Source organism: Sus scrofa, chromosome 6, assembly GCF_054392235.1.
Source record: "Sus scrofa isolate SSC_HxYL_T2T_F1_AM1 chromosome 6, Sscrofa_HxYL_maternal_Yorkshire_Landrace_v2.0, whole genome shotgun sequence".
In the NCBI taxonomy this organism is placed as follows: Eukaryota; Metazoa; Chordata; class Mammalia; order Artiodactyla; family Suidae; genus Sus; species Sus scrofa.
The window spans coordinates 154,987,180-155,002,565 of NC_139388.1; the positions used below are offsets into that span (position 1 = coordinate 154,987,180).

At 38.2% G+C, this 15,386-nt stretch overlaps 1 protein-coding gene and 1 long non-coding RNA gene across 7 annotated transcripts in view; one reads left to right on the forward strand and one right to left on the reverse strand.

The window, feature by feature from the left end:
• Window positions 1-15,386, reverse strand: part of PATJ (PATJ crumbs cell polarity complex component) — a 356,992-nt gene that overhangs the window by 327,894 nt on the left and 13,712 nt on the right. For all 6 annotated transcript variants that reach the window (XM_021096561.2, XM_021096558.2, XM_021096560.2 and 3 more), the window contains exons 2-7: window positions 15,036-15,095; window positions 14,767-14,933; window positions 12,147-12,341; window positions 10,042-10,181; window positions 3,997-4,192; window positions 1,612-1,740 (exon numbers count right to left, since the gene is read on the reverse strand). In XM_021096561.2, coding sequence (XP_020952220.2) covers window positions 1,612-1,740; window positions 3,997-4,192; window positions 10,042-10,181; window positions 12,147-12,341; window positions 14,767-14,933; window positions 15,036-15,057 — 849 coding nt within the window. In that variant the 5' untranslated portion in view covers window positions 15,058-15,095. The remainder of the gene's footprint in view (window positions 1-1,611; window positions 1,741-3,996; window positions 4,193-10,041; window positions 10,182-12,146; window positions 12,342-14,766; window positions 14,934-15,035; window positions 15,096-15,386) is intronic.
• On the forward strand, window positions 1,209-5,045 carry LOC146402919 (uncharacterized). The gene is made up of 2 exons (XR_014808127.1): window positions 1,209-3,429; window positions 3,704-5,045. It is a non-coding gene; the product is annotated as an uncharacterized LOC146402919 (long non-coding RNA).

A 15,386-nucleotide genomic window follows, 5' to 3' on the forward strand; every position in this document is an offset into this window, starting at 1 on the left:
GCCTACGCCACAGCCTCAGCAACTCTGGAACTGAGCAGTGTCTGTGACCTACACCAGAGCTCACGGCAATGCCAGATTCTTAACCCCACTGATCGAGGCCAGGAATCGAACCTGCATCCTCATGGATACTAGTTGGATCTGTTTCCTCTGTTCCATGAAGCTAACTCCTTAAAGGTCAGATTTTACTTAAATTAGTTTTTACTGCAATTTCTTAAGTGAAACTGGAATTTTTCTCTTTTTTGTTGCAAGCACAAGGCAGAGAAGAATGCCACGACAACTAGTGCAGCTTGATGCCATTGCCCTGTTTCACACTAATTTGCAGGGTTAGTCTACCACTGATTTGCATTATCTTATCAGTGCAAATGTCAACATGGTGAAGGGTTTAAATCTTTGTATTAGTACAAAGTGTTTTTGATCTTAAAGACCCGTACAAGAGACTCAGGACCCTTGGGGCCCAGAGAAAAGTCTTTGGGCCCCAAGTCATTGTTCTAAATAAATACACTTACTTGCTGAAAGGATAATAGAAATATTAGTAACTCCACAATTGTATAAGGTGGCGCAATCCTGATAGGAAATGGGAGCTGAGGAACTTGCCTCAAAGCTGAATGTACACAGCAACTTCATTTTTATTTCATATGTTAATTAGAAGGGATCAATTTATATGTAATTGGGCACTAATCAATAAAATTTACGTTACTCTGATTATCATGGGCAGTCCACATTATATGAACGTATTATTAAACAGCTTCATGACCAAATTTCTACTTTCTAAAAACTCAGTGTAGTATTTAACATTTCCTTCAATGTAAAACCAAACCAAAAGAGCTAATAAGTCTTTAAACAGCCCGCTTTCAGTTTAAGCACTGCTAAATAACGAAGGGTAGTGCTTTCATTTTTAGTGCAAAAAAAATTGTAATTCTAGTGAAATTTACCACATATGATATTGGGATAAACGTTTGTAATCTGCACCATCTGATTTCAACATATAGGTCCTCGAAAGACATACTGGAAAAAATAATACAGATATTCAGAATGCAATACCTATTAATGATTCCTTTCAATAAAATCATTGTCCTCTGATGGAATGAAGAAAATGGTCACTCATAGGCCCCCTCAAAACACCCAAAAATGTTGACGTAGAAGCTTCTTAAAATAAAGCAGAGTGAGTACATATGAACACTTAGGGGAAAAAAAAACATTTTTAGCTATACTTACTTTTTTTTTTTTTTTTTTTTTTTTTGCTTTTTAGGGCCACACCCGTGGCACATGGAGGTTCCCAGGCTAGGGGTTGAATTGGAGCTATAGCTGCCAGCCTACACCACAGCCACAGCAACTCAGAATCCAAGCCGTGTCTGTGACCTACACCATAGCTCATGGCAATACCAGATCCTTAACCCATTGAGTGGGGCCAGGAATCGAACCCACAACCTCATGGGTACTAGTCAGATTTGTCTCCCACTGCACTACAGCAGGAACTCCAGCATTTTTAGCTATACTTAAATTCTGGTCATAGACTCACATATCCTAGAAACCCACGCTATAAAATTACATTTCAAGCCACTGAATTTAAATTATATAAAACCAAAATGAAATCAAAGAAGATCAACTTACTCGATCTGCTAATCCTCCAGGAACTATAGTCCTCACAACGACACCACTTGATTTTCCTCCAACTATTCCAAACCCCAATCCAGAGCCATCGTTAACGAGTTCAACATCTTCAATATGGCCCCAACGAACCTACAAATTAAAGGCAAGTAAGAACCAAAGTGTTAGTAAAATACATAGATTCTTCACTTCCCAACACAGCAACTACTAAAATAACAGATACACAAAAAATTTAACATTCATACAATTCCTCAAGTCAACTTTCTCGAGGCTGAGAAATACATGAATATGATCATATGCTCCCTGCTCTTAAGAATTTTATAATCCACTGGAGAGATAAACTGAAACATAAACAACACGCAAGGCAGACTACTGGATTATAAGGCACTGTAGCTCTAAGTAGACAAACACACATTGTCTCATTCCCCAGTGGCTGCCTGATATCCAGCACAGTGCCAAGCACCTAGTAGGAACCAATAAAAATGTGTATATCTGAATTCAAAGAGAATCAGTAAATATTATAAAGATGAGGGGGATGCAGAGACAAGAAACAATGAAAAATTATGGAAAGCTTCAAGGAAAAGGTAGCATTTCAATTGCTCTACAGAGAGAAAAGCCATTCCAGCAAAAGGGAAGTTTAAGAGCAAAGCGAGGCTCAGACAAGCGGGAATAATGTGGGGAGGTTTTAGAAGAGGGACTGACAAGAACAAAGCATTGGTTTAGCGTGATTAATCTGGCAGCATGTGAAGTATAAAAAGGTGAGAGGGTCACAAAGTAATGAGACTAACTGAGGAGACTAAGATGAAGGAGAGGAAAGGGAGGCCCGACTGAAGATGTTAGCAACAGCATTATACAAATCAGACTAAGAGACATAAGCATTTTCCCTCTAATAGCAGGTCTGCTATCAGAAACGTGCATTAATCCACATAATCCAACTGCAGAGCAAATGTCTCCCCCTCGAGACATGAGGACATACTCATTACTTAGTTTTTCCATTATGCTAAACTAGAAAATTACTATGCGATGTTAAAATAACCAGGAATATTGGGGATGTTTAATAAATTCATGACTGGGACAATATCTAGTATCTGGGAAGCAACAGTGTTTGCTAAAACATGCCTGAATTAGGGGCAGTAGTTAATATTTAGAGAGTTTTTTCTGCCCCAGGCCATGTGCTTTTCTCTTCACATGCATGCTCATTCAATCTTCACATCTGTGAATGGGACACGTTCATCAGTTCCAAGCAACCAAGAGCTGAGGAAACTGAGGTGTGGGGAAGTCAGGGAGACTCAGCTGTGAAGTGGAAGAACTGGACTTGAACCCACTGTAGCCTGACTCCAGGGCCCTTGTTCTTCACCACTATGCTAAACAACTTCCCATTCTATTTATTATGTAAATTGTGCTATATAAATATTACTGATCACAACAGGGAAAATGTCTATACATTAATTTGTGTTGTGACCTTGTACTATACCCAGACAGTCTATTTTTTCTTTGTCCCAATGAATGAAAATTAAATAAATCAGCTAGCACTTAGTGTTATAAGAAAATAAGATGTATTAGCTTGCATTCTGAGGATACAGGCCAAAGTCTGTAAAATGCTATAAAGCAAGTTTAAAGATACCCAAAGGACACATAAACTTTATTGTTTTAAATTGTCCAGTACACATCCTTACATGACAAAAAGAAAAACTTCCATAATTATGCAGTATCAATAATCCAGTCATAAACATTCAATATAATTTACAAAAATAAAGTTTTTGAAATATCAAATCTTACTTAAGATACTCAACAGTAAATCTCTAATAAAAATTCTCGGGAGTTCCCGTCGTGGTGCAGTGGTTAACGAATCCGACTAGGAACCATGAGGTTGCAGGTTCGGTCCCTGTCCTTGCTCAGTGGGTTAACGATCCGGCGTTGCCGTGAGCTGTGGTGTAGGTTGCAGACGCGGCTCGGATCCCGAGTTGCTGTGGCTCTGGTGTAGACCGGTGGCTACAGCTCCGATTCAACCCCTGGCCTGGGAACCTCCATATGCCGCGGGAGCGGCCCAAGAAATAGCAAAAAGACAAAAAAAAAAAAAAAAAAAAATTCTCAGCGTAATTAAGTGGCTACATCACCAAGGAACTCTTTCCATCACCAAATTATATCCAATACTACAATTTGACCTCTATCTTAAATAATAATCTTGAACATGGAGAATCACAGGACAATGAAAAAACAAAAACCCTTCACGAAATATCTTGTTTAGTACATTAATGCCTGCATTTTGACATATAATCATCCTTCTCGAACTATAACAAGTAAAATGACACCATCTAAATGTCTTTGCTCTTCTTAAAATCAAAGGCATAATTCAAAATTAAGTATTTTTCCAAATTTGCAACTCACTGTTTCAGGCAGAGTTACATCAGTTAGGCTGGTAGAAGCACTGCTTTTGGTGTGGACTGGTTCCCTGGCCACAACCAGATGCAAAGATCCAGTGGTCTGTTGTAATAATGCAATTGCTTGCTGATGGGAAATGTTCTGATCCAATGGCGTGTGATTAATAGCCAATATTTGGTCATTTTCCTTTAACCTCTGATCCCTTGATCAAATAAGAAAAATTTAAGTGAAGTAACAACCTGATTTTTAAAAATCTATTATTTAAGGTAAGTAGTTTATACCACTTTCACTTAGTATTTTTATCGAAATATTTATTTAATTGTATAAGAGAGCTCCTCAGAGTGTTTTTCATCAAAGCACTTGTTAACTAATTAAACAATTAAGTAGCTCACCCCTACATACACAAAGACACACACACTCTTTAAAAGCCATTTGGCTAGAAAAGAAAGCAAACAAGTGTTGGGCCCCATTACTAAGATTTTCCAAGTATGGACAGTACTCTCATTGCTGCACCAACTCTGTACTCCCGAACCCCTTCCAATCTGACTCCCACATGCACCACACAAGGTGATATGTTCCCCAATAACCTCCTCCCTAGCAGATTCACCCCAGCTCCATCATCCTTCACTTCTCCAACATTTGTCAATAGAGGCCAAACTCTCCTTCTTAAAAATCAATAGAGATTATTTCCAATCTATATCTGAGCCCTGCTCTCTGTCCTAATCACCCATCTCCAAACTGCTAACCAAGGTAAAAAGGATTTTTAAAAAGAAGTTAAGAAAATCTTAAGGAAAAAAAGCACTAATATAATTAATATTTACTGGGCACTGATGACTTGCCAGGTACTATGCTAAACGCTCGATAGGCATTATCTCCTTTATTCCTCATAATCACCTCTTATTTTACTTTACAATTTTTATTTTTATTTTTGGGTTTTTGTGTGTGTGTGCGTGTGTCCTTTTAGGGCCACACCCACGTTATATGGAGGTTCCCAGGCTAGGGGTCCAATCAGAGCTGCAGCCGCCGGCCTACAAAACAGCCGCAACACAGGAACCACACCCCATCTGTGACCTACACCATAGCTCATGGCAATGCTGGATCCCTAACCCACTGAGCAAGGCTAGGGATCGAACCTGCATCCTCTTGGATACTAGTGGGTCTGTTAACCACTGAGCCATGTTGGGAACTTCCCACAATCCTCTTTTAAACTATTTAAATTTTAAGTGCCAGAAATTAGAGCCTGAATAAGCTTAACACCTTATCTAAGCGTCCTATCTGAGGCTTTAACTTCTTAAAGTGCATAGAAAAGGATTTACTTTGGTTTACTCTGTTTGACTTCATTATCTCTCAAACACCCCTCCTAGCCTCCCGGTTTCTCCATTATCACCACAATTCCTTCTTTATCTTCTCTTGCATCCACTCATCTCCTCCTTTCTACTCCCAATGTCTACCATCTAACTGAGATCCTTATCTAATACCTAAAACCTACCGTGAAAAATTCCCTCAAGGTTTATTTTTCTAGGCTCTCTTCATGTTGGTATTTCTCAACTTGAAAGTATATAATGATTATCTATGATTATTGATCAGTAAGAAAAGACTCAAAGGAAAGAAAAACTCTTGTCATGACTGTGTTATAAATGAACATCTTTAGCCTTTAAAAAAATAAAAAAGTCCCTGAGGAGTTCCCGCTGTGACACAATGGGTTAAGAATCTGACTGCAGCAATCAGGTGGTTGCAGAGGTGCAGGTTCAATCTCCCACCTGGTGAAGTGGGTTAAAGGATCCTCTGTTACTACAGCTGCAGCTCGGATTCAATCCCTGACCCAGGAACTTCCATATACCATGGGTATAAGCATTAAAAAAAATTAAAAATTTAAAAATTAAAAATTTCCCTGAGAAGGAATTTATCTCAGCACAAAGTCTCATTCCTAAATTTAAAATTATAAAAATGCTACTACATTGCCCTTATTTTTTCTCAGGTCGCAGTAGATTCAGCAAAACTTCATCATGTACCAGAAGTTGGCAACGTCTGACCTCTAAAACACAAAGTAAACTTTGTTGCTTGGCCCCAAAGTATTCGTCCAAGTTTGGCTTCCTCCCTAAACTCCTTTTCCAAATATTTTGATTTACTCTTTCTATTGCAAACATGTCTGGTAGTTCCTGCTTTTGTATAAATGATTTTCTCCATCTCTAATGCCCTTGCATTCTGCTCAACCAAATTCAATCCATCCTCCGTGTTGTAGCTGTGTGTCCCTGTCTCTATCTCTTCGTCACTTACCTCATTATCATGGTGCTCTGAACCACTTGTTTATCACACACTGAACATGCATTTACAAGTATGATGTCGATAGAGCTAGCTAAATCCTCCCCTTTTAGATTTTAAGTTTTCTGAGGACAGGAACTTAGATGTTTTAGATCCTCCTTTGGAACCAACGAGTTGAATATTTTAATGTTTGAGGCCAAAATTGTGGATGGCTCTTAAAATAGATCATGTAGCATTAAAAATATTGCTAATACATCCTTTTTATTAATATTAGAAAAGGCTTATGCTATCCTAAAGACTAACAATAAGATACAAAATTGCATATACTCTAAACCCTGTCTTTACAAAAGAAAACATTCTCATGTACTTCCTAGTTGTCTCAGCGTGGTCAAAGTCCAACAGCTTTTTTGGGGTTTGGGGGAGAGGAGGTTATTATACACCTGTATTTTCTAATTTTCTATTATAGGCACATATTACTTCCATAATAATTTTCTTAATTTTGAAATATATATTTTTAAAATTAAGAATGTTGTCTGTGAACTTTTTCCTTAGTCTTAAAGAAACATTTATTTTTCAATGTGACCACTACAGGACAATATCCAGGAATTACTTCCATTTTCCCATCACCAATGCCCTCCTTTGTCTAACTTCTTCACCTAAATTCCTATTCAGAGCCTGTTCATTAAAGGTAATTTCTTAATCCCAAATGAATGAGTTACTCTTGAATCTTTTCAAGCCTGTTAAAACCCATTTTGCATAAGTCAGTTTTTACACTCAAATTTTCCATTTTCTGGAAATCGATCTATTTTAATCTACTTTTCCCTCTACCCAATAGCCTTCCGGTACACCTCATTTCTTTCCAGTTAGTATATGCCTAGGGAATGTAAACTCAACCCAAAATAAACAAGGTTCAGAGAAGTCTCCTGGAAAATATGATTTGATGCATTTTAAAGTTGAACAGAATTCATTTTACTGCTACTATTATTTTATAATTTAACTCACACTATATATAGATACATATGTATATACATAGATATATAGATATAGATATATTTAAATTCACACTTTCCATTCAAGAGGAGACCAGTTCTTATCCTTTCATTGAGAGATTCAGAAATAATGGATTTCTGGGAGTCCCCACTATAGCACACTGGCTGAATGATCCAGCTTGTGTCTGTGGTGTTGCTGGTTCAATCCCTGGCCAGGTGCAGTAGGTTAAGGATTTGGAGTTGCCACAGCTATTGAGTAAGTCATAACTCTGGATCAGATTTCAATCTCTGGCCTGGGAACTTCCTACACCATGGGTGCAGCCAAATAAATAAATAAATAATGGATTTCCATGACTTTAAGAACCAACAGGTCTTAAGCAAGCTCCTAAAATAACATAGTTCTATGTGGAAAGTTCTCAGAAAAAAGAGCTGATCATAAGACTACTTAATATGATCTAGAAAGTCCTGCTTGGCTGGCCACTACCTCCCTCCAGCCCCTTCTTGCAATGTCTCGCACTAAGCTCCCAGACCAGATGAACACCAGCCACACTCCAAGGACACAAGCTGTGTTCCAATTCTTCACGGGACTACTGGTGAGGTGTCTCTATTCCTCTTTCCAACACCTTCTGTTCTCTGCAGACTCCACTGTCGCCCCTCAAACACTACTACTGCCTCTGGGAAGCCACCTGACTCCTTAGCCTTGGTCATGGGTCTTCACACATTCAAATATCAAGCTCCTCTTTTTGGAAATGCTCACCTCAATTTGTACATGCAAACCTATTAACTGAGATATAAGGTTTGACAACAAAGATCGACAACATTAAAAATACACTAAAAACTACTGATTCATACATTTTAAAATGGTGATACTTATGTGAATTATACCCCAATATTTTGGAGGGTGGCTGTGCCCATATTATGTGAAAATTCCGGGGCCAGGGATTGAACCCAAGCCACTGCAATGACAACACCGGAAACTTACCCTGCTGCACTACAAGGGAACACCTCAATAATGATTTTTAAATTTAAAAAAATTAAAAAGTTTGGCCAAAGTTTAATAGGCTTTTTGTTAAGGAAATTTACAGTCTTAAAGGAAACTAAGATCAAGTGACCCTAAGTTCAGGTTTACCCTGAATTATTTAGGTTTGCAAGAACAGTCCTAGTTTATATCTACTATCTCAGTGTCATTTTTTCTTTTTTTTTTTTTTTTTCTTTTTAGGGCCGCACCTGCAGCATATGGAAGTTCCCAGGCTAGGGGTCGAATCAGAGCTACAGCTGCTAGCCTACGTATGCCACAGCCACAGCAAGGTGGGATCCAAGCATTGTTTTCCACCTACACCACAGGTGATGGCAACTCTGGATCCCTGACCCACTGGGCGAGGCCAGGGATTGAAACCGCATCCTCGTGGATACTAGTCAGATTTGTTTCTGCTGTTCCACAACAAGAACTCCTCAGTGTCATTATTAATAGCATATCCTCTCACTCCCAAAACCGTCTCAACTTGAACAATAAATTGCATTATTACCCTAAGTACACATATTCAATCTGCATGAACAGGATAGAGATTCTCAAATATAATTGACCACTGCTATGGCTCCTGAGAATATACCAGAGGAAATGCTATATGAGATGGCAGAATAAAGATGCAAAGTCATGGAAATCCATTATTTCTGAATTTTCAGTTGGGGAGACTAAAACTGATCCCTAATGAACGAATACTGTGAATTCAAAAATATATTATTAACTGATCATTTTTCTGTACTAGTTAATGCTACTGTTGCTACTTTTCTAACAGGCAGTAGTAATATAATGAATAGTATGCTTATTGAGTGAATAATAAAGACCTAAAATCAAATAGAGACAAAATATAAGTCTTGCACAGAACACTTAAAAAATCCAGACACAAATGCAACAGAGATTATCACATAGACTTGAGAGGGCATTTTACTGATGACAAGCAAAAAAATCAACACTATGTTATGACCACCAGAAAAAAGTTATAATCTCAAATTTAAGAAACAATATAGTATGCAGAATGTGAATTTCAAATGCCCATCTCACTGATCTGACCTTAGCTAAAATATCATGTTCAGGAGTTCCCGTCGTGGCGCAGTGGTTAATGAATCCGACTAGGAACCATGAGGTTGCCGGTTCGGTCCCTGCCCTTGCTCAGTGGGTTAACGATCCGGCGTTGCCGTGAGCTGTGGTGTAGGTTGCAGATGCAGCTCGGATCCCGCGTTGCTGTGGCTCTGGCGTAGGCCAGTGGCTACAGCTCCGACTAGACCCCTAGCCTGGGAACCTCCATATGCCGAAGGAGCGGCCCAAAGAAACAGCAAAAAGACAAACAAACAAAAAAAAAAAAATTAAAAAAAAAAAAATCATGTTCAATTGTGAGAGAATATGATGGAGTAGAAAGAACACTAGCTTTGCTGTCAGACAGTCTTGGAATCACATCATGGTTCAACATTAAAAGTTCTATGACTACAGATAAACCACTGAGCCTCTCTGAAACTCACTCCTCTCATCCATTAAATGGAGTAATGTCACACTAGAGAGACTGCTGCCACTAGTATATGCGAGAATACTCACAAAAGGCCTAAAAAAGGGGGGTGGGGATGTTAGCGGGTGTCATTAACGGTTTTGTATGACGAGTTTCTTATTCTCTGTGTAAAGTTTTCAGAATCGTATCCTTAACCGTTTTGTATGACTAGTTTCTTATTCTCTGTATAATGTTTTCAGAATCGTCAGGGAAAAAAAAAAAAAAAAATCAGCAAAACACAAGATAAACGTCTTCCTCACCTGCCAGCGATACTCCCCGGCTGCACCTCCTTCACAAAGATATTGACTTCGCCCAGGTTTTGACCTCTAAGGGCCACCACACTGAATCCAAGGCCTCCAGTTGAGGGCCGTTCTATATCTATACTTTCAATGTGCCGGCCCTAATGAAGGGGGATTAAAAAAAAAAAAAAAAAAGTCGATGAAGGGTACATTTAACCAATATACCTGTTCTGAAGAACTGAAATTTCTATTTTGCGAATAGCCCTTCTTAAATCATTTCTATAAAAGCAAATAAACTCAGCATTTCAGGAATAAATTATTTCTGGAAACCCACTTAATTATTTTCAGCAGGATGTAAGAGGAACTGCATCCACAGTAGGAGATGAATCCCAAGCTGGATGAAAATTCCTGAGAAAAATGTCTTTTCCCAAAGTAAATTCTAAACTACTTTTTACCCTCAATTTTTCTAAATTCTTTTGAAGCAAAATATATTTTTAAATGAGGAAAGTAAATTAGATTTATCAAAAATATGCTATTATGGAGCTCTAAGTCAGAATCAACTGCATTTTTCAGGGTTCTATTTTAATTCTTTAGTGATAAATTTTTTTTTTTTTTTTTTTTTTTATCTTTTTCTCCTTTTAGGGCCGCACTGGCAGCATGTGGAGGTTCCCAGGCTAGGAGTCTAATCGGAGCTGTAGCTACTAGCCCACACCAGAGCCACAGCAATGCCAGATCTGAGCCACATCTGTGACTAACACCACAGCTCACGGCAACGCCGGATCCTTAACCCACTGGGCGAGGCCAGGGATCAAACCCGCAACCTCATGGTTCCTAGTTGGATTCGTTTCCACTGCACCACAATGGGAACTCCGAAAAATTAATCTTCTAATACTAGGTTAACCCAAAAGATTATGGAAAGGCCACCATTCAAATGGGTCTCCTGTGACAAATATTTTATGACTTTGGTTAATAATTGCAATTATGATATGAGACCTTCGTAAACGTAATCAACTGATAACAGAAAAATAATTACTAGTCAAATTAAGGAGATAAAGCAATAAGATTAAAAAGAGGAATCAGGGAGTTCTCTCGTGGCACAATGGGTTAAGGATCTGGCGTTGTCACTGCAGCAGCTCAGGTCACTGCTGTGGTGCAGGTTCAATCCCTAGCCCAGGAACTTCCACACGCCATGGGTGCAGCCAAAAAAAATAAAAACAAGGAATTAGGTACAGAACATTATTTAACTATCACACTTAAATGGATTCTTTTTAACTTTCAAACTCAAGTTAAATTGTCTAGGACACTTGTTAGAAGACAAGGTGAACAAACATAAAACTAACACATCCAAAAACTCAATTGTCTACTATTTAATTTGTAATAGGTATTAAGAATAAAAGTGGATTACTCTTTCAAATATTTCCCTAGATTTTCCAAATTATATTAGTTCTAATTCCCATTAATTCTCTTTTGATATAAAATTAAAAATACTTTCAAAGGGGAGTTCCCATCGTGACACAGTGGTTAACCAATCCGACTAGTAAGCATGAGGTTGCGGGTACCATCCCTGGCCTTGCTCAGTGGGTTAAGGATCCGGTGTTGCCGTGAGCCGCGGTGTAGGTGTGTAGGTTGCAGATGCGGCTCGGATCCTGTATTGCTGTGGTTCCGGCATAGGCCTGCGGCTACAGCTCTGATTAGACCCCTAGCCTGGAAACCTCCATATGTCATGGGAAGCAGCCCTAGACAAGGCAAAAAGACAAAAAAATAAAATAAAATAAAATACTTTCAAAAGAATTACAATACTTCTGGTAGACATAGTAATTTTCCTATGAGCAAAACTATTAGAATCTCTTTCCCTACAAGTATATAGATGTGTCAAATTGGAGTCACTGTCTTAAAAACTTTGCTCACCACACACAGGGATATTTTCCTTATGTAATTTGAAATGAACAAATTTCCAACACATGGGTTAAAAAATAGTATCAATTTCTCCTAAGAATATAAACACACAAGCTGACAAAACAAAGAGCAACACATTTTAAAGGCAAAAAGAGAGAGTGGAGGTTTCTTTTTCAACCTATAATAGGAGAAATAAAACTAAATATTCCCATGACAAGATATAACTTTACCTGGGCCATCTGTTGCATGATAGAGCTAAAATCTTCATTTCCCAACTTTGTGGTCCAAGGAAATAACCCAGATACACTCTGGCTATTAGTGGACCTGTGGGCATTCCCACTAGTACTGGCACCATCCGTGAATACCAATAACCCTTTCCTAGAAAAATCAAAGTTGGCTGTACAATCTGAGGGAATATGGCTGAGCTGTTGGGGGGAAAAAAAAAGAGAATTATCAACAGAAACCTATAGACAAAAAAAATTCTATTTATTAAATACTATATTTTGTACATCACATGTATAATTGCATGCTAAATATATACATGTGAAAGAAATAAGATACAGATCCATGAATCTGTGTTTATAAGGCTATAAATTTTTTATTTAGTATTACACAAAACGTTTAATAGCTTAAAATTTGTTGTTTCCTGCCTTTTACCATTACCTCAAGTTAACAGCATATTCGACAGCTCATTATACTTCACATACAGATACATCCAGTCATATAAAGATGCATGTAAGACACTGAGCCCTTTTGCATTTATCTATATATTTCCACTGGGGAGTCACAAGAGATCTGCAGGTGGTATGTAACAAAAATAACTCAGTATTTATTAAGTGCTTGCTATGAACAAAGTACTATACCAAAACTCGTACACTGTCTCACTCAATGCTTACATCAGCCCTAGGAGATGTTCCTATTTCATTTTGTGAACATGAAAATTGAGGCACATGGGGATTAGTAACTTGCCTAAGATTAGTAGCAAATGAGTTGTAGAGCCACTTAAACACTCCTAAGGCAGGGGTGAGGTAGGGTGGTGGAATCCAGTAATTATGCAAAGAGGAAAATAGAGGTTAATTTTTAAAATATCATTGGCTGATACAAGTGCCAACACAATGAAATAAAGATTAACATCAAGAACAAATGTCAAGGAGTTCCCATTGTGGCTCCATGGGTTAAGAACCCAACTAGTATCCATGAGAATGTAGGTTCGATTCCTGGCCTTGCTCAGTGGGTTAAAGGATCGGTCGTTGCCGTGAGCTTGTAGTGTAGGTCACAGATGTGGCTCAGATCCAGTATTGCTGTGGCTGGGTTAAAGGGTGGCAGCTGCAGCTCTAATTTGACCCCTAGCCCAGGGAACTTCCATATGCCACAGGTGCAGCCTTGGAAGGAAGGAAGGAACAATGTCCTCGTCAAAAAAAAAAAAAAAAAATGTCAATAGCACCTCAAAGAAAAAAATCAACACACAGAGAAACTCCATGATAGGGCATTGATAGGAAAAAATCATGGGGATTTTATAGCTGAATGGATAAAATATGATTATGTATATAACAATGCAAACTATATAAGAGATTGTTATGAGGCAGTAGTTAGTTAGGTCCACTCTGAGTCCAGTAAGAGGGGTAGATTTATAGTGCTCTTTCTCACTTTCTATTGCCATAGCATCCACTGTTGTGATGTACTCATTCTATGATCAGAGAATAAAGAAAATGAAACTTCAATACAGGGAGTGCTAAAATTAGAGAAAGAAATTCACAGAAAGACATATGTGCAGAATTCAATCCTTAATTAGCTACATAAAAATCACTTGCTAAATATTTATGGATAGGCATTTTGGTTTATCAGAAAATAGCACTTTTTCCCAAACTTTGTTAATTTTCATTTAACAACTCTGCTACATCATCTTCAATTGCATTGAAAATTCATGCCCAGGAGTTCCTGTCATGGCACAGCAGAGACGAATCCGACTAGGAACCATGAGGTTGCGGGTTCAATCCCTGGCCTCGCTCAGTGAGTTAAGGATCTGATGCTGCCGTGAGCTATGGTGTAGGTCACAGACGTGGCTTGGATCTGGCATTGCTATGGTGTAGGCCAGCAGCTGTAGCTCTGATTCAACCCCTAGCCTGGGAATCTACATATGCCACAGGTACGGCCCTAAAAAGCAAAAAATAATAATAACAGAAATAAAGAAATAAAATTCTGCCCATATTTAACCTATAGGATAGCTACTATTCAAGCTCTGATTCTGCCATCCCTGACCCCAAAAGACCGTCAACAAGAGGACAGTTAAAACTCTTAATTTACATCACTCCAAACAGAGGTGTTAGGTGTCCCAAAATTCAGCAACCATGTATTAGTGGCTGCAAGAGCCCAGGTAGTGGGGGAAACCAAAAAATAGGGAAACACTAGGTACACCGCTATCAGGGGCTTTCTAATCACAACATGCATGGCATCTGATATTTATTAGATAAATATTTGATAATTATTCAAAGGTATAAATATGTAATGTCCTATAAGGACATGATCACTTCATGCTAGAAAAAAGATTTCCTGAAGAAAATATATTTAAGCTAAACACTATTTTATTATTTTGAAGAAAATGTTGAGATCTCTGTGTACCTGACCTTTACTTAAGAAACCATATTCCAAAGCCAAACATAAAATTTATTATCAACGTTTTTAAACATTTATCAGCATTTTTAAACTACCCATGCCAATGCTACCCACAGGTTACAAGTCCTAATAATCTCTTTGCTGAACTGAGAGTAGAGACAATTTGTATCTTATCTCCTTCTATCTTTCTTTGCTGGTTTGAGTGTATCAACATATAAAACCCTGAGGGTAACTTACTTGCCCCTTCAGCTGCTTGATGGACTGCTGGAGTGTGAGTATCTGGTTGAAGAGAGGGCTCTTTAGTGTCTCATAAAACAGAGACAACTTCTCATTCTGCGAAGTGTCACCTTTCTCCTGCAGTTTCATTTTCAAGCGATCGAGAACTTGCAGGACCTGCAGTTTATCTTGTGTGAAGAAAGATAATCAGAGTATAGGTTAAATCCCATTGTAACTTCCATTTTTGAATAATGAATTAATTTAGTGATAGGAGGATATGTCTAGTATACCTGTAGCAGGATTTTCAGGCATTTTGAATTATTGCCTCCAATCACTTAAACTGAAAACACCTAAAGAAAAAAATTGAATACAAAACATGATTTTTCATTAGTGTATAAGCCTATCATCCTATAATAAAATTACAGAAAACCTTAAGAACATTCTCCATCAGAAGACTTTACTCAGGAAATTCAAATCAAACCACGATGAGCTGCCACTACACAGCCACTAAGATGGCTAAAACTAGAGAGCCGAACAGAGAATATGAAGTCTTGGCAAAGATGTGAAGCAACTGGGACTCTGATACATTGGTAGTAGGCATGTAAAATGACACACTTTGAAAAATTGTTTGAAAGTTTTGT